Below are 21,762 nucleotides of genomic sequence, written 5' to 3' on the forward strand. Positions count from 1 at the left end.
GTTACGTGAACCTCCCTAGTTGCGGGACTAAACTGCATGCTCCATAGTTAGTCTCCCTAAGCATTTAGGTAGTGTGCCGCCGCAATGGACGCTAAATACAATTTGAATATGGAGTTTTTAGACAGCGCCTTAACGTTTTTGTCCTCCATCCCAGCGATCATCAAACAACACCGTGGTCATTGCTTATCGGCTACCCCCAAGCCTGACAGAAAGACAAGTTCATTGAGTATGATGTTGACACCCGCTGGAATTCCACCCATCGAATGATTCGTGACGCGCTGGAAGCCAAGCAGCAAATACGGAGGTGGATCGAGCACCAAACGTATTTTCCACCCTTTACCGCCGAGGACTGGAACCGTCTGCAACAAATCGAGGCTGTTCTGGCTAAGTTTGAGGAATTTACTTACTCGAATTTCGAAGCGCGGGCCACAGATCAGTCTGGCAATACCAATATACTATGAGTTGCGAGACGTGCTAGATGACGCTACTTCGATTCAAGGGTGATTCTCTGGGATTCAGATATTGCCCTGGTTCTATCAGCTTGCCTGAAATATTCAAAGAAATAATATGACTTCATGGATTGGCAGGACGCATACTACATAGCTCTGGTGTAGGAACTGTTGTGAGGGTTAGGGTTGTTGTGGTGCTCTAAATGCTAACCGGCCAGCACAATATTGCGGGTGGCCCCAGATTTCACACTGTGCCGGTTGTGACACTCATTTTCGGACACTTTGCCACTAGCATTTACTGTATATATGTCGTTGTAATATATCGCAATGTACGCATTCCGTTTGGACACAAAATAATCCTTTGGTGTGGTGGTGAATGGGCGGGGTCTACATCTACCAACCCCTTATGGGAGAGTATTGAAAAAGACTCAACCTTCCATAGCCACACACATTTCTGTGAACTAAAGAACTTTTTATCGATACTGAAACTCTGGGGTCAACCAATGTACGATCACTCCTAATATCGCGTTGGAGTTTTTGCTAGTCCAAACATCGAGGGACAGTGCAATTGTCTCGCAGGTGGGTGCGGAGTATCAACTAACTGAGCTCGACGCAAATTGAACTGCAGGTTCATACGACATGAGAAACCAAGAACCCATAACACCGACCAAGGCCATGGCCATCTGGCCTAATGTTTAACGATTGTACTGCCGGAAGTCCGGCCTGAACGAAGAAGTATGACGAATAGCCCATGAGGCTCATTGCACAAATGGTCTGGATGAGCCAGACACCGCAGACGATTTCCGTTCGGCGCAGATCAGTCCACTTAAAGCAATCCCAGTAAGTCGTTGCAGCAGACATGGCCTTTTCGAGTTCGTTAATATGCTCGATCTTCGCAATCGTCTCATCCGGGTTGAAAGTAGGGTCGCTGGGGGACGTTAGTCGGAGCAGTGTTTTCTGTGCACCTTCTCGACCACTCTGCGAACAGACCACCATGAAGACTCGGGAACGAACAGACCACCAATCAAGATGGGTAGAGGCCACACCCACTGTACGGCAAATGAAATCCTGTGGGATCCCACCTCTGGGCTGTGTCGCGGCAGCGACACAATGGCAAAGCACCCAACACATATTGACATAACCGGTAAGGTACGGCCGGAGAACGATTGGATAGACTTCCAGGCGCATAAGCAACGGCGAGCATTTGAAGATACCCCACCAGAGGACTTCACCAACCACGAGAGTCTGAACGTTCGGAGCGAAAAAAAAATCAAGGCACAGCCGATCATCGCTGACAATGAGACGATCATGGTCTTTCTGTGCCCGTATCTGTCGGAAGCAAAACCATTAATGAGCAGACCAATGACCTCTACAGCATGGGCACCATTGGAGAGACGGATTGCCAGCACGAGCACGGAATACTTTCCACTAGAACCGAGAACGCCGTATTTCTTGTTGCACCTTTGTCAGCTCCCTTTCCACTAGCATTCTGTGTCTTTGCTTGTCTGTATATGACTGAATCACGTCATGTCATTGGGTCCACTGTTGATCTTGGGTTGTAAGTGCCGAAGGGTGGAGTTGTAAAACAGTCTGACTATTGATAAGCGAAGGCCATGCATTGCACAGCCTAGATATGTTCCAAAGTCTCTTTAGTTCATCCGGCCTGAATCGGTCACAACGCTTAAGCCTGACACATGAGCATCAGTTCAAGCGAAGTACTGCCGACGTAACCCGGAGGGAGTTAAATGGCGGTGACTCTGTGATATCTCCCCGATCTATACCCGATGGTACGGTATATGCATGCTCCTACCTGCCTTTTCGCGGTTCGTTGAAGCGATGAGGGCAGTATTTATGATCGTGTTGTCGCGAGATAAGCGCGAACACTCAGTTTGACGAACCGAACCGAGCCGTGCTCACGATCATCACGCTGTTTTAACTTTAGAGGATCGCCGCAAGCGACTAGCGCACAGGACACTTTTCTCAGGTAGACGTAGGCGCTCGATATAACTCCATGGGGACACATTCGGCTTCTCGCGACCTTTCCCCGCACGCGGGGCACTTACCGCTCAGCAGACAATACATTTGCTCAGCGAGAAGGTGACTGCCGATTAGTCCCATCAAATTGGCACTAAATACTATACATCTACAGTGCTAATCATCTACAATCACAGTTGGGAAGACTCCTTGACAATATTCTTGATCTTCTCTTCTCTATCGAAAGCAAATCGATCTCGTTAAAATAACAGCGTTAACTTCAAATTCTGTCGTCTATTTACTAATCACGAATGCGTTGACATATATTCCCCATACCAGTCCAACTACAGATGTGAACGCGACTCTGAATTGAGGCGGTATAAATCCAAAAGAAACGTAAGTAACAAACGGCCAAACCTTTATCGAGCTTGTCCAAAGTCCCGGGACGACGGTGCGGATCTTTGCTATTGTGAAGTTCAAGTCGCCGTGTTCTAGATACGTAATATATGCGATAAACGCGCTATTGACGGCAATGCTGAAGATTGTTTCTGTCAAGACAACTTTGACGAAAATATTCAACTGATCGTACTCTTTGGAAGAGTCCTTGCTGCTGATCGCCGTCCCGCTTGGACCGTGCTTCGGCTTAGTAGATGGAAATTTATTGTCAAGCTTCTGCTGCCACAGGATTCCAATTGGCGTAATGACAAGTGCCCAAGACATGAATCGCCCGAGTACAATGTAATCTATGTCCACCACAAATTTCTACAGCAACGTTAGCACCCGAGTAGTCGTCGCCAACCGACGACAATGATGACAGCTACGCACATCACTGTGCTTCAACGACAGCACAACTTGGCCGAGGACGTAAGAAACCGCACTGAATAAGGTGGCCTGCAGCGAAGCCGAAACGTAAGCAGATTTGAGGATATCGGCCATTCTTCCTCATTCGGCCTTTATTGAGCGTTTTGCGAACTGAGATAAGGTCGGAGTTTATCCTCATGGACGGCGCGGCATGGCCGGCTTCATATACTAATTGGGCGAATCCATGGTTGGAAAGATCTTCTGTTGGCGCTGTAAACCTCGATAGGTAATATAAGTCATTTTATGGAATTGGCCATCTTGGTCTGAGATGATCCTCCGTTCGGCCAAGAGGTCAACGGTCCAAAGCAGTCGCGCCACATCAGGAAATTATTGGCCAAACTAAGCTGGCTTCGGTAGTAAAAGACAGCGAACAGTTCTGTTCTTTGGCAGCAAAAGTCAAGCGCAAGCGCAAACGCCTCAGATCTAACTTTTCAAAATACCGTACTGACAGAATGCCACAACAGTAGGAATCACGGATCGTACCCCTCCAGCCACATCCTTGGTTTTGACCCCGCAAACGGGATAAGTGAATTTTGCCCACTAGATAATCAAGATTATTTTTAAAATCTCTAAAAGTGAATCTTTTTATTACTATCGCGTTTGTTGGTCCCGCCACAATGGGGCAATGTCGCTTGGCAGTTCGCCATGTAGGCCGACCCCGCTTTACCGGGATTTGGTCATAGTTGCACGATGACGACAGCGGCGTGTTGCGGAAGGATATATCAGGGCCTCTAATTCCAAACCATGTAGACTTGTTTTCTTCTCAATTTTCAGGACGACCCCATATCTACGCTCAACGAAAATTCGGACCTGCTCCCACTATGTGGCAGTCAGCACTCTTCACAGCGATCAATACATTCATCTCTCCTCAGAGATTCGAGCCAGTATACCCAATCAATGAGCTGGCTGTGACACCACCGATGGGATGGGTTAGTTAGCAGTTACACTCCTCTATCATGGGACATTTCACTAACGACCAAATCTCAGAACAATTGGAATGCGTTCGCCTGTTCCGTCAACGAGCACCTCCTCCTGTCGACAGCCGAAAAAATGGCGGCATTCGGCCTCCGCGACGTTGGCTATCAATACATTGTACTGGACGATTGTTGGTCGCTGGGACGTGACAAGAACGGAAACCTCCAACACGACCCAGAGAAGTTTCCTCGTGGCATGAAATTCGTCGCCGACCAGCTTCACTCGCTCGGTTTCCTATTTGGCATGTACTCGGACGCCGGGTCTTATACCTGCGCAAGGTATCCTGGCAGTCTAGGGTATGAAGAGCAGGATGCGAAGACGTTCGCCTCTTGGGACGTGGACTATTTGAAGTACGACAACTGTTTCAATGAGGGCTTGGCAGGTAATCCCAAGATCACGTCGGAAAGGTACAGGACGATGAAAAACGCTCTTCAGACTACTGGCCGATCCATTGTATACGCTCTGTGCAACTGGGGAGAAGACTACCCGTGGAAATGGGCTCACACGGTCGCCAATGTCTGGCGCATGAGTGGCGATATTTATGACTCCTTCGATCGCCCTGATCCGCGTTGCCCGTGCACTGGAGAAGAGGGTTATGATTGTCCCTATGCAGGATCCCATTGCAGCGCAATGAATATATTGAACAAAGCCGCTTACGTCGTCCACACAAGCGTGGCTGGAGCCTGGAATGACTTGGACATGCTTGAAGTCGGTAACGGAGGAATGGATGATGAAGAATACAAGACGCATTTCAGCTTGTGGGCTGCAGTTAAGAGTCCGCTCCTCATGGGAAACGATGTCAACGTCATGGATGCCAAGGCTCTCTCGATCCTCACCAACCCTGCCGTGCTGGCCGTGAGCCAGGACACGGCTGGCGTGCCAGTGAATCGCATGTGGCGCTACTACGTGAGCGATACTGACACTTATGGCCAAGGCGAGATCCAGATGTGGTCAGGGCCGTTGTCAGGTGGAGATCAACTGGTTATTCTTCTCAACGCCGGAAACAGCCCTCGATTAATGAACGCAACCCTCGCAGATATATTCTACGACTCTGGCCCTGAGGGTAGTGCGCCCGAGATCAAGGAGAATTGGGATATTTATGACTTGTGGGCAAATAGGATGGACGAGGCTACGGCGCAGAGTATTATTGATGGTAGTCCAACTTCCGAGGTAGCGAAATTCTATTACAACGCAACAGAGACCTCATACAAAGACGGTTTGGCGGCAGGCAATGAACTTCTGCTAGGGAAGCTTACTGGGATGGTGGAAGCTGGCGGAGTTATTGAAACGGAAGTCCCGAGACATGGAGTTGCCATGTTGAGGTTGAGGAAGCATTCTGTGGGCGAAACATTTACGGTACAGGAATCGTCGTAGAGCCGTCATAGGAGCTTAGAGTGAGTTGAAGATGATGGGATATAGTGGGAGATAGTGGAGATCAACATTACAGATGCGTATGAATAGACTCTATAGATTATTATATTTTTTTGAAACAATCCTAAACTATGCAGCGTCGGCTCTGCTGCGCAGATATTGATCGTGTATTACTGATCGTACTAAGGACCGCGCACCCACGGCTTCACTCACTGACGCGAAATCGTGCTGCTGGTAGTTTGCATGAATCCTTCAATACATCCAGCACCGTGCTAACTAGAGTGAAGCGACTTGCAGGTTCATTAGAGGTCGTGGCTACCTGTTCATCCGATAGTCTAGCATGGCACGCGCCGCACATTCTGCCGACAGTGTGGAGAATGTGGGCTATGTGGAGACTGTCGGTCCCCGCGCATACAAATGCATGGGTGGCGTAACAATGTACTGCTGCCATATGCGAATACATGCAACAATCCAAGTGGAAGTCAAGATAAGCGACTGTATAAGCGCAGGCGCCGGTCCAGATGCCAACCCGGATCTTACCCAGACTTTTAATCTCACCTGGATGAGTCGGGTGCATTTTGCGGGCACAGGCGCGTGCGCGTATTGAAACCGCAGGAGCCGCCTGTTGGTGGTGCGGGGAATATGGTGGCGGATTATTCCGCTGTCGGACGGGTGGCGGCATCGAGCCAGTTGTGGAGCCCCCGCAACCTTAAATATGTTGCCCCGCAGATCGACCGAATTCTGGAACCTTGCGACTCTTTGACAGACGCTCGATCCCCATTGTGGCACTTACCCGGCCATCAGCTTCGACCTAGTTGGTGTCTGGCATTATATCTCGTTCATTATTATTATTCGCTAGCACAGGAGGAGTTCTCGGGTCTACGTCGGCCTTACTCAAGGTCACGAGCCCCTGAACGATCCAGACGATAGTCGCTTAACATCAACCCCGCGTGGTGGCGCCGAATCACCAAATGCTTTCTTTTCTATACTGCTGTTCCATCGTGCCATCATAACTGACTGTATATATATACACACTGCTGAATGCCTCTGCTGCACAGATACCGTGTTTCGCCCAATATCCCATTTCGCCACACTTTGCTCCCACACAATGGCCGTCAAAACCGCCGCAGCTGAGCATGTCGACCTCAAGCCTTCCACCGCGTACCGTCTCAATGAGGAATTGTACGGCAAGGAGCTGAATCTGAACGCCAAAACTGGCGCCGAGGTGGAACAGCACCTGCCTCCTCTACAAGCAATTAAAGCCTACAAGAAGGCAGTATTCTGGTCCCTGGTCGTGTCCATGTGTGTAATCATGGAAGGGTATGATACAAGTTTGATTGGAAATTTCTTCGCCTATCCGAGCTTTGCAAAAAAGTACGGCGAGTATTTCCCTGGTGCCGGCTACCAATTGACAGCTGCTTGGCAAGCTGGCTTCAGTAACGCTACCGGCGTGGGCAGCTTCTTTGGTGTCATTGCGAACGGCTACTTGGTCGACATCTTTGGCCAAAAGCGTGTTTTGATCGGCGCGCTGTCTGCCTTGTCGGGGTTTATCTTCATCATGTTCTTTGCACCAAATATCACTGTCCTGACCATCGGCGGCTTCTTGTGCGGCCTGGTATGTTCTGTTCATAGATTATACCTCCTTTTCTGCGTCTATTAACAATGGTCTAGCCATGGGGAGTGTTCGCGAGTTCCGCACCCGCCTATGCATCCGAAGTCCTGCCGCTTTCACTTCGCGGCTACTTCACGAGTTACATCAACATGTGCTTTATCATCGGTCAACTAATTGCTTCTGGTGTGCTTGAGGGTTTGGTTCATCTAGACTCCGAGTGGTCATATCGAATCCCATACGGTTTGCAGTGGGTATGGCCGGTCTTGTTGATTCCGATTCTCTTTTTTGCGCCTGAATCCCCATGGCACTTGGTCCGCAAGGACCGCCTGCAAGAGGCCGAGAAATCTTTGCGAAGACTCCAGAGCAAGAAGGCCAACATCGACCCAAAGCAGACTCTCGCCACAATTGTCCACACAAACAAGCTCGAACAGGAACTTTCTGTCGGAACCTCCTACTGGGACTGCTTCAAGGGATTCGAACGGCGGCGGACCGAAATCGCCTGCGTCGCGTTTGCCGGACAAATCACCAGCGGCATCTGTTTCGCCTACAACTCGACCTATTTCTTTCAACAGGTCGGCCTCACGACAGCGCAAACCTACAAACTAAACGTTGGTGGCACGGGGCTTGCCCTCGTCGGCACTTTCTGCAACTGGTTCTTCCTCATGCCATACTTTGGCCGTCGCACCATCTACGTCTGGGGAATGTTTTCCATGGCCATGATTCTCTTTATCATAGGCATCCTCAATGTCTGGACCTCGAACAACAGTGTAGGAATGTCTCAAGCCGTACTGACCCTTGTGTGGACGTTTGTTTTCCAGCTCTCTGCAGGCCAACTGGGTTGGGCCCTCCCTGCCGAAATCGGATCGACGCGGCTGCGGCAGAAGACTGTTTGCCTTGCCCGCAACGCATACTATCTTGTCAGTCTCGGCCTCGGTACCCTGCAACCATACTTTATGAATCCGACAAAGTGGAATCTCAAGGGATACACGGGATTCGTATGGGGCGGAACCGCGCTCCTGACATTTGTCTGGGCATACTTCCGGCTTCCCGAGACAAAGGGCAGGTCGTACGAGGAAATCGACATTCTCTTTGCCAAGGGCGTGCCAGCACGGAAATTTAAGACGTACCAGGTCGACGCGTACAACGAGCAAGAGAATTCCGAGCTGGCCCACGGCGGCAACGTCGAACTTATGCATAAAGCGGAGCAGGTCTTTATTGAAAATGTTGGTACCAAAGCGTAAATGGCTTGTCATAGTCAATTTGATTTTTTCGACCGTCATACAAGTTCGATAGTGACTTCATAACTGACATCTTGTATCTCGTATATGCAAATAAACTTATCAACTCTGACCTTGTGTGAACATTCACTGCATAGCAAGCCTTGGCCCAGACTAGATGAAATAGTTCCCGCCCCTGTTGTTATACAAACTGCTGCTGTGAAATACGATCAATTCGGATGACGAATATCGCACACTGCGGAAGCGGTATGGAATTATGAGACCATCACATTCGGCTGTCCGCCGCGGAGTAGTTATTTTAGGAGACTTTGGTTGTTGCCTGATTGCCACATAGTTTGGAAGGAATGGATAAATCGATGCTGCAGGTCGACCCTGCAACAGCTATGTTATCCCGAATCATTTCTGCATTCTTTGTCTTCGTTCTCGGAGCCCTTGCGGCAACCAAGTACATCTACTTCAAAGTCAAATCTGACAACGCTACCATCGACGGATCGTTGCTTAACTCCATGCACGAGGGCGCGGCCATTGACCACGTATTTCTCGACGTTGGCGTAGAGAAGTTTGTCTAGTCTACGAGTCCTCAAACGGCACAATCTACGACCCCAACATCTACCCGCCTTACCCATTCTTCCTTCAGATCGGGATAACCTTGTCGTCGTTTCCCCTGAGGACCAAGACGTCCACCTGTTCACGATCGACTCGAACAATTATCTTGCCGTTAATGGCTCCACGGCTGGATTCTATGCCGCCACGAACATGGGCGACCCGTACAACTATTCAGCTACGCAGTACCAAGCTGTCTACTACACCGATAGCAGTCCTCCACAGGGAAGCATCCCTTTTACCATCTCCGTCGAGTCTGCTGCCAGTCCTCCAGGTAACTGAAGACAAATGGAGCCATGGGGGCGCTGATTCGCAATAGCGCATCTGTATGTTATATAGATGACATGTAGGCTGCAAGGAGGAAATAATGTCAAATTGTCAATCGGCGAAAGCATTGTTGAACAGGCTGTCGGGTTTGATTGATGTACTAAATGTACTGTCGATGGAACGACGGCATTACAATAAAATCTCGCTAGCTCTCATCATACACCACCGAGTCTACCTTCACGCGGCCAGACGCAGCGAGCGTCACCAGCACACGCTCTCCCGTGCCAAAATACCGAGCCTCGGCAGAGTTTGTGTGATGGAGGCATCTCGAAGCGCCGCAGTTGCGGAGGCTCACGCGACCGAGATTAGGTTTCGGATTAATCTGATCACAATTATCTGGGGTATCGTACTCTCGTCCTGTGGCATGTGATAGGGCAGACCCATCGTTATGGGGGTCGAGTTCCGGCGTTGGGTATTATAACTGCCGTTTAAATGCTTAACCGGTGTGAATCAAAGAACATAACTCAGTTATTATCCGGACGCCTGACAAGACCATCCCAGTAGAAGCCTACTAGTCAACCATCTTCTAAACTTTATATCGCTAGCGGTACCAGTCCTGGTCAATCCAAGAGCTGAGGCGCTGTACACACAAATAATTTCCAACGAGTGAAGCAAAAATACAGAACTCTGTGCTCAGAGTTCTATACATATAAGTTAATTTAATATTAAAAAGGTATGATATAGAAAATAGATAACAATAACAATTAATTGTACATTTGACCAACTTCTAAATATTGTACATAGATTAGCATTCATGTATTGCCTCTATGGCCTCTAAAAGTAAAATAAAACAAAACAAATCAATGTTCATCAAAAAGTCACTTCTAATTATTACATTAGCACACCCTGTATATTACCTCGATGCGCTCGAAAATTATCATTAAAACAAAAAAAATTAGCCAAGGGAATAAACTTAGTCAAAAAAAAAAATCTAAGTCTAATTTCGTTTCCGAATCTCGTTGCTGAGTTGACGGTCCGGTTTCCTCTCTTTTTTCAGCGTCGAGGAGGAGTATGCTGTCGCCCTTCGATATATTACGAGCTGCAGCCAAGATCGATTTCTTTAATTATTTGCAGTCTTACTGAATAATACTGACGGTTACTGCCAGCACTTCCCTTCGTATACAGGGAGTCAAGCAAAACCAAGACAAAACAAACAAACAAACCAAGACATATAACAATCATTAATTTTACATTACAATGTGAGCGAGTGGGGAATGCCCAAACTCGTCACAGACAACGACAAATCAATCCGAGCACGGATAAACCAATTTACGGATTCCCGGAAAAGGACTCATTTCATCACACCGGGACGACAACTGGCGAGTCTCTTGCTGACTGCGCGCAACTGCATCACGAAGCTCTGCCATTCCCTGTGTGACTGCTTCGTGGACAGCACCGATTTCTGTTGCCATACCATTATGGAGGCTGGTAATCGAAGTTGCGACGTCCGGGATGACGTTTTCCAATCTTGTCGAAACCACTCTCTCGGAATCCGGTTCCCGATATACCTCACAGAAATGTCTCTCCCATTCGACAAACATGGGATCTGAAAACAGTTCGTGATGCCACAACGGCAAATCTGCAACATTTTCCGGTGGAAAAGAATGTCTTGAAAGAAAACTTCCCGAAAATACTCCAAGAGTCTCAAGTGTTGTTTGATGATCGCTGGGACGGAGGGCAAATCGTTGAGGCGCTGTCTAAAAACTCCATATTCAAATTGTAACTACTTATTTCGTGTCCAAATGGAATGCGTGTATTGCATACATTACAACGCCGTATATAGGCATTTGTTAGGTACCTGAGAACCGAAAAATGAGTGCAAGCAACCTTTCTCAGTGAAAAGTCATGCCGTCGTCGATGCAACTGCCATGACGTATCACAAGACCCTCAACATTTTGGTTGGCATCACGACACCTTCAATTTTCAACAGTTAGTCCATCGCCCATTCTAATCTCAGTGCATTTCGACAATATGATTGCTATTCGCTCCCAACTTCCGATGAAATATGGACGCAGTCGTTTCTGGGACATCTACTCTCTCTTCACAAATCTTGCTCGCATGCAAGGTCGACAACCATGGGGAGCACTCCAACAACAGTCAACCATTAAGGGTCACGTGCCTCGCCACTATTATGCACTACGTCAAGAGCTCAGTCATCCAACACGGTGCCACTTACTGTGTCCATGGATATGTCTCTAGGGAAGATTGAGAATGTAGGATCGGATTATTGCAATGCTCTTCAGCTTTTGAAGAATAATCCACCAGAACAGTGACTAGACATCCACGTTCCTTTCTCAGTATTTGGAACTCGAGAAAAGCTGGTCTAAGTACAAGTCGGAGTCAAACACTTCAGAGGATCTGAAGCATGAGGAGCGTATGAGACAGACTTTTATTAGAAAATCGCTAACAGTTTTGATATTAGATACCCATGCTTGTCGTACAATAGTTTAGAGCAGATAGCAACAGTGGTGACTATCCAAAGGGACATTCATGAAGTTGCAGCTGCTGAATTGAGAGAGATCATCTCTTCAAGTGTTAAGTCGTACCTCTCGACACGCAAGCCAAAAGCAATGTATGACATTGTCGACAGTGGACCTGCCACCAGATGGGATTTGATGGTGACCATGCCCAGAGCAGCTCGAAGGAGCCAGATGGATCATTCAAGTATTGGGGTCCACGTGGCAGGAACTTACGGATCGCTATTGAGGTCGGATTTGGTGAGAACCGTGATGCGCTCCGTCGTGACAAGGATATGAGGATCCGAGGGCAGCATGTGCATGTCGTCATCCTGGTACACCTTAAGGAATCACCCAAGTTAATCCTACGACTGCATACAAAAATGTGGAAGATGTCAATGTTGAGCTGGCAAGAATGCAAGAAAGTATGTATGAAGCTACGCGTAGGAGCAGAGAAAAAGGTATTTGCCGTCCAATTCAATACCGAAGTCACTTGTGGTTTGGGACCCTGACAGAGGCATTCATTGAAGTCTGGCGGGCTGACAGGTCCCAATCAATTATGTGAGTAACGACTGCTGGGGTGACTTTATGGAGCGAGGCCACTCACATTCATATAGAATCTGATTGAAAATGGGCAATGCTATGATGCTCTGCCGAAAATGATTTGACTTAAGATAAGTGATTTTTTTACAGAAGATGCGTGGGCTGCAGCCAACATCCCAGACAGTTATGTCCTTTTTGACGGATATCTTTACTTGCAGAGACTACTCACAGCCATGGGTCTGACCGCACAGATGAGGTTTGTTGACTTCTTCCGTTGACTTTCCAGGTTTAGTCGCAGTTCAGTCGGAAGGCTGAGCCAATCTCCCACTGCAGTTGCTCTTAACAAAGAGAGAACAGTGGAATGTACTATCATATTTTGCGCACATGAAATCCGCCGCTGTAGTCTCGCTCGGGCGCGGCACGTAATTCCGCGACTCAGGCTCAGTCTTCTATTCTGTATATCACAACTCATACCTGCTATTCTTCGTCATGCAGGATTACGTCGACCTGCGAGTGAAATATTCCTCAACTCCACTAGGACCATGGATCAGAAATGGTAAGATTGTGTATACATTTCCCGCTGAAGATGATCCGCGCTCGTAACTCCTGTGCCGTTTTGAACTGGCTCACAGATTGCCGGTCAAACAGTCCTCATTTCCTCAATCGAGCAGGACATGTTTTGACCAGAGTAAGGAAGCTGAGATTTACGTAAGTCTCAATTCGGGAACTTTATCTATATGTGAGTCACCTTCCATTTATCCAAATTCTAGCATTACTTTCCACATGATAAATACAATATATTTCGCCTCAGAATACGTTTGTCCGTATTGTTACATGATGAGATGTTGCTTGCAATAGCGCCAGGAGGAACCACTCCGGGAGATACGTTGGCGGGACATTCCAGGACCAGCCTTCCATAACTTAACTTCAGCCACGTGGCCCCTGAACTGTAACCCTTAGCTAACCTTATTTTGCCAACTGCATTCACCTAAACGTAACATTTCCAGTCAGCAGATGAACGTTAGTTCTATTTCTTGGTTAGTCGTATCTGAATCAATTGCGCTTTCCCTACCCGCCATCATATGTATAGAATAGATTGTGAACTGTCTCACACGCTGGCGTCGATCATTTTACACTCAAGAGTTAGAGTTTCGGCTCTAGGTAACCCTAACCATTTCGATCGTGCTCGAAGCGAATGACAGCTGAATGTCGACTAGCAGGCGTGTAACGACTGAACGAGCCATTTGGTTGGCCCCAGCGTGACTTTAAAATGTTTGTTTGGCCCAGTAATACCGTGCTGTAGTCGAGATTCCCTAAGTTTCATCTACGACAAAGACCCCTTCCCGTCCTAAATGACGATCAGGATCACTACGCTGTTGCACGCTGTCGTAGCGACATAAGCTCTCGTATGCGCAGCTGAGATTCCGGTGTTATGTCTTGTCAAGGGTGACTTCAATCAAGGAGTGCCATATGATGCACCTGGCAGCTATTGGATGATCCTTAGCGGCCCAATCGAGAACTGCCAGTGGAACGAATATTACATCGATGTCGAAGTCTTGCCGGTAACATCGCTAAGTGGATTCGTCGTTATAAAGTTCAAGCACGCCGTAACTGCGGAAAGCAACGTGTACGCCTACTTCTATAATACTAACGGTGCCGGTGGGAGGAATGTTGCATGCGCGACCTATGCTGGGTATGCGTTTCGCTTCACCGTGAGAAACGATTTTCCTGGGAGGGTATTTATTACTCCGGGTGATGTGGAGATGTTTTTTACTGCAGGGTCATTTATAGAGGGAGAATACGAGTGGCTTTTTACAAAGAGAAAGACTCGCCTTACATATTCTGGTGCGATGCAACGAATCCTCTAGTTTGGAAAAGGGAAGCTCGCAGGAATGTGTGCTCAGAACAGAGACGTGATTAATAATTGAAATTCGTCGATGATAAAATGACTGATTCTATCAATTGAACAACAATTACTGTGGAAGGCAAAGGTCGGGCCGATGTTAGGTACGCGCGCTCGCTAAACTCCATTGGCTCAAGTAGCCAGAAAATCGCATTGGATCAAAAGAACACATTTATTCCACTGTACCAAATCCGTCGCAAGATATTACATGTACTTATCGGTTTCCTTTGCCAGAATCGCCCATAACTTCTGGCTAGTGCCATGCTCTTCCAGACCAAGGCGAACTCTCTTATTGAGTGGACCGATTCTGCCCCAAGGAATGATATACACGAATCCTTTCTTTGCCGTCAACTCTGAAGCAAATCCAGCGTACAACTCTGTGAGAGCACCTAGTCGGGCAGGGAACAGCATCAAACGGAGAACGGTTTTGCGCAGAATTAATCCAAAGTTTCGCTGCAAGTTGGTCCTCAAAAATCCTGGATTTAGAGACAAACTCACGATCCCTTTGTCGGAAACCTGTTTCGCATACTCAAACGCGCACAACACGTCCCCCGCCTTTGATTGAGCGTATGTAAGCATCGGGTCAGGCTTTTTGTTGCAGTGCTCATAGTTGATATCGCCGAAATTGATTCCGTACGGCTCCGGTCCCTCATGATGAGCGGCCGATGAGATCCAGATTGTTCTGACAGAGCTTTCCGGGGCCGACTCTGCAGTTTTGATCTGCAGAGGCGATAGAAATCGATTAAGCAAAAAGTGAGCAACGACGTTTGTGCCCCACTGCAATTCATAACCCTAACTGCAAGTCAGATCGGGGACAAGCCGAAGAGGTAGACAATTGATATGCTCTCACCTGCTTCGTCTTACTACCAACCGGAGGAATCATGACACCGGCATTATACCAGACGACATCAAGTCTGTTGATTTTAGACAGCAGCTCTTGTGCAGCAGGCTTGACAGTCGCGAGGTCGCTGAGGTCAATGTATAGAAACTCCAGAGACCCTTTCGGAGAGCCCCCAAGACCAGTTGCTGGGTTTGCCTTGACATTGTCCGCTGCACTCAGGAAGGCCTTCTCGGACCGACCACCGACGATAACACGGCCCCCGCGATGGTATAGGATTCTGCAGAGTTCAAGTCCAACACCAGAACTTCCGCCAGTGACTAGAAAGACCTAACAAAATTAATAAGCTATTCTAGCAGTACATGTCAATGCAGACTACCTTTCCGGTCAAATCCGGCATGTCCTTCTCTGTAAACGCCGCCGGTGGAGGACGAAACTCCGACCGCAAACTGATCATCGACTTTATTCTATCCATGCAGATTTTGGACGTACTTGTAATCGATTTCACACAATGCAGACCCAGCTGAACAATTATGATGGCCGGTAAGATCCATTTTGGTGGGGCCGAGTCTTGACCCTTATACAGAAGAATTCTCTACGTCCAACGTAGAATAGTCGGTGCAATTATCTGGCAGATATGACTGCCGCACGTGCGGCTGTCACACGGCTGTACTTCTTGTCAGCCACACGCCCATAGACCCATACGGCGAGTAGGATATATTGACCCTGACCTGAACGTGATGAGCCGCGTGCCCCGCCGTCGTAGCCGCACGCTGACAGAGGACGACGAAATAATAGACCTGAAGAGGACAGTGTCAATAAAAAGAATCGTATACTCTCCCCGCGAGCAGCACAGTTTATGATCGGACCGAAAGTTTGCTTTCACCAGCCTCTGATCCACCAATAGCCTTCAAACTCTAGAGTAGAGAGCAGTAGTGCGCTAGAATCTTCAGAGCCCTCGGCCATCCAGTATAGGGCTGTTCACGTTTTGCCGATATTGCCGATATTGCCGATATTGACGATGCGATATCGCCGACGATACGATATCGGCATTCCTAATGTCTGACGATTGCCGTTTGACGATATTTATCGCCGGGCCTTTGGGTAGCCGATACTATATCGGCAGAAACGTGAGATACCGGCAAATCGGCAGAATAAACTTTGTAACATTTTCAGGATCGATCATTACACATGGATTCTATACAAATTGTGTTGTGTCTACGTAATCGTACAAGGGTATCATCTTCACGAGTACGCCACCAATTGCACAGCCAGTTTGGATCTTTTGTGTCGTTGACAATGACCACCGGACTATCAAAGTACATGTCAATATCTGAGATGGGCTACTAGTCTGAGTTCGTGGCTGCAGCCTTTGCAGCATCCTAGACTCGATATCACTCTCCTCGATTCTGTCTACGGAAGAAGCTTGTCCCGCTGCAATTGGCAGCTCCAGCCCCGCAATAGCCAATGGGTACTGTTGATGCAGTTTTTGGCGTTTTGGGTTGTAGAATCAGTCTATCAGAATTATAATCCTCTCTTAATTCCTCCAAGATCAGATTGCCTTTTACTCGAGGTCCAGGACAAGAGCTGTATAGTACATATCAGATCCATTCATGAAACTATAGTACTTGTTATACATCTTTATTGTTGTAAAGGGTATTAATTGTTAAATTACCATAGGGCTCATACTACTGCAGATGTCGTGCTCAAAAAAATTGTGTTCAAGGCATCAAAACTTTAGACATTTAAATATCGGCGACTGTAATCGTATCGTCGCCGATATTGACGATATCGTATTGTCAAGCTGATAACGTCTGCCGATACGATAGACGATAATTATCGGCAGACAATAAGATCGACGATCGATTGCCGATTAGCCCAAACCTTGCCGATATCGTATCGTGAACAGCCCTAAATTCCAGTATTAACTTCACCAGCGAGGTCATCCTCCACAAGATAATGCTCACTAAAATATACTCGTCCGAGTTATCGACAGCATGATACATATCCACAGGCCCGCGCATGCTGGATTGCTGGTCACAAGTGGATTCATGATCCACCGTAATGTGGCCGGCACTATTCAAACTTTGGTATTCCACGCTTTCCGGCACATCCTCTTCCGCTGCGCATGGAGTAGTGTTGGCGTAGGTGGAGTGCGAAATAATAATGATGACGTGGCGCCGCGCAATTCGACGAACAGAAGCCTGCCTGACAACGTCAACGCGTTCACAAACGCCACACATTATGGCACAAAGTGTAGGCACCGTGACGAGCTTGAGACTCGAGAGGTCGTGCAAGATGGAAAGGGAACTGGGCAGGCGTGGCCAAGGCCGAGTGTGGAGTCGGCCGTGGACGCGTCTGACGTCATTTATTGCGACCCTTCGAGCAGTTGGATTACAGGCGCGGAACGTCGGAAGCAGAAGATGTATACCCTGCCAAACATTACTTGCTTGCGTTCATGGATGACGGCCAGTGTGGAGGGCTAAGGTTTGGCTCAAGCATGTGCTATTGCAATCGCGCCACGCTGAGTGAGGCTCAGCGCAGCTACTGAAAATTAAATACAACAGGAAGTGATAAATGTTTGCGGGAATGGTTCGGACGCACACTGGCTCTGTTATTTTATCTACTGAACATTTGGATTTTGTCGACCGGCAAAAGTGCTTCACGTACAACGTCGGAGCGCCATCAATGGCAGGTTTGAAATGTCCCTCCATTCTTCTGGTCATATTCGCTGTTCGCCTGTTCGTGTGTAACCGCAATATGCCGATCTTTCCAGGGTCAGTCCCATAAAACAACAACACATATTTGTGCTTCTTGGCTATATCAGCTCTACTTCGTGAGAGGCCAGCTGAAATAAGCGGGGTTCTGGACTGAATGATACCGTAGCCGGCTCACAACCATAGTGAACTATACATTATATTACACTTTAATCATATGGATCCAACTTAGGTAGACCATTAGAGTCTATTATAGCGCAATGCCAGGAAATAAACAATCGCATCAAAACAAAAATGCTAATTCTCAATCTTTCCACCCTATTCGCTTAGCAATTGCTTTGACAACATACACGAGTCCAAGTAGCACTGGAACTTCGATCAAGGGGCCCACCGTGGATGCCAGAGCTTGGTCGCTGTCAGGACCGAACGTTGCGACGGCAACAGCGATGGCGAGTTCAAAGTTATTGCTAGCAGCGGTGAAACTTTGGGTCGCGGAGAGTTTATAGCCAAATCCCAATCGATAGGTGACGAACAGAGTCGCAAAAAAAACAATTGCGAAGTACACTATCAGCGGAGCCGCAACCCGTACAACAGACACAATTTGATGCACCACCTGCCGACCTTGGGAGGCAAACAAAACAAGAATTGTGAAGAGCAGCCCGATGAGGGACCACGGACTGACCAGCCTCAGGAAGATCTTCTCATACCAAGTTTTGCCGGCAATCTTTCGCAGAGTGAAGCGAGTTATGATTGCTGCTCCTAGTGGTATGCCGAGGAATACCGCAACACTCTTAGCCGCGGCAGAATATGATAGGGGGATCCGACTACTTGAATGACTTATAACCTCTAGGAAAAAGACAGCGAGAGGAGCGTACAGTACCATCTGAAGAAGGGAATTGACAGCGACAAGAATTGCACAGTATTCGTTGTCGCCGCCAGCGAGCCCAGTCCATATGAGGACCTACGTCTTGTCAGTTATTGCAGCCAAACGGGGTAAGTTATAAACGCCCGTATGCATACCATTGCGATACATCTCGCCAATCCGACAAGGATAAGGCCGTCTCTGAGATCCGGTTTGTCGGGTAAGAATGCCCATGCTAACGCCAACTAAGAACAATTAGCTAAACCATATTCGACATGGCAGGTCAGGGCTCCAAACTACCTTACCATCAGGAAAGGGGCAAGGATCCAGTTGACGAATATGCTGAAGGCGATCTGAATCCAGATCTCGCGCTCTCGGAAGACATGATGCAGAGATTCATATCGGACTTTGCAGAGAATAGGATACATCATAACCAGTAGGCCAACCGCTAAAGAGTTGTTAGCAGATGATGACAAGCAATTAGACTGACCAGACTTTCAAACATACCTATCGGGATAGAGACGCCCACGAAAGTTCCTTTCTGCAATGCGGGTCCGGTGTTTGGTACAAAGTTTCCGAGTATGATACCGATGGCCATGGCAAGAAAAATCCACACGGCCAGGAAACGATCCAAGATGCCTAGGCTCTGGAGAGATGATTTCTTGATAGCCGGTTCGTGGCTCCCGCTGTCTAGCTGCTTCTCCACGTCACTGGACGACGGACTGCAGCTCGGCGCGTTGTTGTCATTCTGTTGAAGTTCGATATTCGGTGGATAGTTAGCATCAGCCGTTAGCGTAGCCATAAGCAAGAAAGACCGTCTGGGTGTCGTCGAGGATTGATGAGAAACGGATGTTGAGGATATTGCTGAAGGTTGAAGTCCATTATAAGCAGCATGCTCGAGGACGACTACCCGTCACATGGACAATAACTTAATAATAGAAGGGAAAGTTTTTTGAGACCATCGACATTGTCCAAAAATTCTCCGAATTCTTGCTCTCGGCGCTGTTGGAGTCGAGAGAATGTCACTGAGCAGCGGTGACGAAAATGTCGCCCATAACCAGCGATTTGAACGTCATCTGAAGCAGACTCGAGGAGCCCTAGCCCTGAATCGGGACCCTGAACCAATGGCGCCAGACGTGTGACACCCAGCGGTGACATCACTAGAGGGAACTAACAAACTTGCCGCACAAAGAAATATTGGAGGTCCTTAATAGACTGATAGCCGATAATTTCTCGCCCACTTTTCTGTTCTCCTTTCTTGTCCAATTCATCGATGTTCACTCCACCGTGGCACTATGAATGACCCTACCAAGACGGTAACGCGGACAGAAGCCCCTTGGTACGTTGGTTACCCTGAGCCAAGAACCGAGGCGGCGACGATCTCACGACTGGAGCTGCTTCACTTGTTTCGAGACCTCAAAAAGCCCGGTAGAGACTTTGTCCTCGTCGACTTGCGTCGGACTGACCACGACGTATGTAGCTCTGGACGTCGACGACGGGTCTTGCTAACTACCGATCTAAGGGCGGTACCATTCGTGGCTCCATCAACCTTCCGGCTCAGAGCCTATATCCAACCATTCCGGTGCTGTACTCTCTCCTAGCGGCGGCAAAAGTGCCAAAAGTAGTATGGTACTGCGGTAAGTTATGCTCATTGGCTATTGAGCAAGACCGGCAAGCTAATCTGCTAATATTCAACTACAGGTTCGTCTCGTGGTCGAGGCACACGCGCAGCCGGTTGGTTTGCAGACTACCTCAAGGAACAGAACGATTTGTTGCTGGAGAGTCTCGTGTTGGAGGGTGGCATTAAGGGGTGGGCGACTGCTGGCCAAGAGTACACTCGGCTAATGGATGAGTATGACGCGTCCGCTTGGTCACCATAACAGTTGCCAGTCAGCAGCGCGGATGGACAAGCATATGCTATCGATATCAGCCCTCGGCAAGTTAATATTATGCAAGTATCCTACGCTCAGGTCAAGACAAAGCACGATCGCAATGCGGATTCTTCAAACGGTGTGAAGCTGTCCGCATTTTCAGCGGAAACTGTGTACATAGCTCAGCCGTTCTCCAATATCACTTTTCGGTACCATTACGCAAACGTCCGTAACGGCTCGGAGAATTTCTATTCCTCCCGTCAGAAGTCTAGCATTTTGCGTGTACATTGCTCAAATGATATGTCGTTGTAATTTAATTGGCGAGCCCTCGGGCATATGCTTGGAAATCGACTTCCAACTCTATTGCTTCCAGATATTTTGATTGGGACTCTGCTACGATGATTACTAGAGTCGTGTAAATGAAATACTATATTATAATGTTGCTCATGCTTGTCATGGTCATCTCAGAAGGTAGCTAGCGATAGGGCGGGCGTGGCGAAATATGCCGGAAATTGAAAAGATCATCATTCAATACTATGTCATTACTTCTAGTTGCGCAATTGACTGATGTCTCGTAGATACAGATGCAGTAAATAGTGATATTAACGAACGAATAGTGCGGCGATTTTTAACCCTAACGTGCTACTACTACAGTGCTCCTCCCGGAACTCTGTCTGACCTAGGTTATCGTTGGTACTTTGTAATCTTTAAACGAAAAATTCTCAACATATTTTGAATGCGCTATCAATTAGTTCTTTTTACCTCATCGTTAATAATAGTCCATTACTGCTGGTCCTGTCACTAGAAACAGCTCACATTACTGCTTACTAACACTGTTATCTTCGTCAATTCTTTTCTTCAACTTCCCGCCCAACCCACAGGTAAATAACCTTTCAAATCCTGAGGAATAGGGGGGGAATGTTCGTTTATTTGTGAGAAAGTGGTAAGGTAGAGAGTTTGCAGCAGGGACCAGAAGGACTTTCAGCAAGGACACAACAGAAGACGACGATAAGTTTCAAATAGGTGATAACTGCGGAAAGTTGGAAGGCGACGACGTAGTTGGTAGATGCAGCGTTGGAAAATCACGATTTCTCGACTGCGATAGAAGTTACATGTGTCTTCCACAATACTTCCTTGCGAGCCATTCTGGGGTAGTTTCTAT

General features: G+C 47.8%; 9 protein-coding genes across 9 annotated transcripts; 5 read left to right on the forward strand and 4 right to left on the reverse strand.

The window, feature by feature from the left end:
- Nucleotides 1-919: 919 nt before the first annotated feature.
- On the reverse strand, nucleotides 920-1,859 carry POJ06DRAFT_74408 (uncharacterized protein). The gene has a single exon (XM_056191493.1). It carries the CDS (start codon nucleotides 1,635-1,637, stop codon nucleotides 1,080-1,082), a length of 558 nt encoding a protein of 185 aa, XP_056045408.1. The 5' UTR covers nucleotides 1,638-1,859; the 3' UTR covers nucleotides 920-1,079.
- Nucleotides 1,860-2,650: 791 nt separating this feature from the next.
- POJ06DRAFT_274232 (uncharacterized protein) lies at nucleotides 2,651-3,359 on the reverse strand (the record flags this gene model as incomplete). The annotated part of the gene is made up of 2 exons (XM_056189611.1): nucleotides 2,651-3,185; nucleotides 3,249-3,359. 2 exons carry the CDS (start codon nucleotides 3,357-3,359, stop codon nucleotides 2,718-2,720), a joined length of 579 nt encoding a protein of 192 aa, XP_056045409.1. The 3' UTR covers nucleotides 2,651-2,717.
- A 675-nt stretch (nucleotides 3,360-4,034) lies between these two features.
- POJ06DRAFT_207430 (glycoside hydrolase superfamily) lies at nucleotides 4,035-5,767 on the forward strand. Its single transcript, XM_056185384.1, has 2 exons — nucleotides 4,035-4,213; nucleotides 4,272-5,767. The coding sequence occupies exons 1-2, from the start codon at nucleotides 4,106-4,108 to the stop codon at nucleotides 5,631-5,633; spliced, it is 1,470 nt and encodes a 489-aa protein (XP_056045410.1). The 5' UTR covers nucleotides 4,035-4,105; the 3' UTR covers nucleotides 5,634-5,767.
- Nucleotides 5,768-6,738: 971 nt separating this feature from the next.
- Nucleotides 6,739-8,483, forward strand: POJ06DRAFT_299887 (general substrate transporter; the record flags this gene model as incomplete). The annotated part of the gene is made up of 2 exons (XM_056190699.1): nucleotides 6,739-7,245; nucleotides 7,302-8,483. The coding sequence occupies 2 exons, from the start codon at nucleotides 6,739-6,741 to the stop codon at nucleotides 8,481-8,483; spliced, it is 1,689 nt and encodes a 562-aa protein (XP_056045411.1).
- Nucleotides 8,484-8,824: 341 nt separating this feature from the next.
- On the forward strand, nucleotides 8,825-9,365 carry POJ06DRAFT_266573 (uncharacterized protein; the record flags this gene model as incomplete). The annotated part of the gene is made up of 2 exons (XM_056189161.1): nucleotides 8,825-9,013; nucleotides 9,036-9,365. The coding sequence occupies 2 exons, from the start codon at nucleotides 8,825-8,827 to the stop codon at nucleotides 9,363-9,365; spliced, it is 519 nt and encodes a 172-aa protein (XP_056045412.1).
- Nucleotides 9,366-11,381: 2,016 nt separating this feature from the next.
- Nucleotides 11,382-12,687, forward strand: POJ06DRAFT_280598 (uncharacterized protein; the record flags this gene model as incomplete). Its single annotated transcript, XM_056189892.1, has 7 exons — nucleotides 11,382-11,520; nucleotides 11,559-11,679; nucleotides 11,729-11,784; nucleotides 11,862-12,028; nucleotides 12,055-12,224; nucleotides 12,281-12,427; nucleotides 12,546-12,687. 7 exons carry the CDS (start codon nucleotides 11,382-11,384, stop codon nucleotides 12,685-12,687), a joined length of 942 nt encoding a protein of 313 aa, XP_056045413.1.
- Nucleotides 12,688-14,358: 1,671 nt separating this feature from the next.
- On the reverse strand, nucleotides 14,359-15,760 carry POJ06DRAFT_207434 (uncharacterized protein). The gene is made up of 3 exons (XM_056185385.1): nucleotides 15,530-15,760; nucleotides 15,163-15,480; nucleotides 14,359-15,104 (listed from the first exon to the last, which is right to left on the reverse strand). Exons 1-3 carry the CDS (start codon nucleotides 15,623-15,625, stop codon nucleotides 14,517-14,519), a joined length of 1,002 nt encoding a protein of 333 aa, XP_056045414.1. The 5' UTR covers nucleotides 15,626-15,760; the 3' UTR covers nucleotides 14,359-14,516.
- A 2,309-nt stretch (nucleotides 15,761-18,069) lies between these two features.
- On the reverse strand, nucleotides 18,070-19,757 carry POJ06DRAFT_248372 (sodium bile acid symporter family-domain-containing protein). Its single transcript, XM_056187024.1, has 4 exons — nucleotides 19,237-19,757; nucleotides 19,035-19,177; nucleotides 18,888-18,974; nucleotides 18,070-18,828 (listed from the first exon to the last, which is right to left on the reverse strand). Exons 1-4 carry the CDS (start codon nucleotides 19,529-19,531, stop codon nucleotides 18,172-18,174), a joined length of 1,182 nt encoding a protein of 393 aa, XP_056045415.1. The 5' UTR covers nucleotides 19,532-19,757; the 3' UTR covers nucleotides 18,070-18,171.
- Nucleotides 19,758-20,024: 267 nt separating this feature from the next.
- POJ06DRAFT_266577 (Rhodanese-like domain-containing protein) lies at nucleotides 20,025-20,609 on the forward strand (the record flags this gene model as incomplete). The annotated part of the gene is made up of 3 exons (XM_056189162.1): nucleotides 20,025-20,201; nucleotides 20,252-20,366; nucleotides 20,431-20,609. 3 exons carry the CDS (start codon nucleotides 20,025-20,027, stop codon nucleotides 20,607-20,609), a joined length of 471 nt encoding a protein of 156 aa, XP_056045416.1.
- Nucleotides 20,610-21,762: the final 1,153 nt, after the last annotated feature.

The sequence above is a fragment of the Lipomyces tetrasporus genome (assembly GCF_029532465.1).
Source record: "Lipomyces tetrasporus strain NRRL Y-64009 chromosome Unknown POJ06scaffold_3, whole genome shotgun sequence".
NCBI classification, from domain to species: Eukaryota; Fungi; Ascomycota; class Lipomycetes; order Lipomycetales; family Lipomycetaceae; genus Lipomyces; species Lipomyces tetrasporus.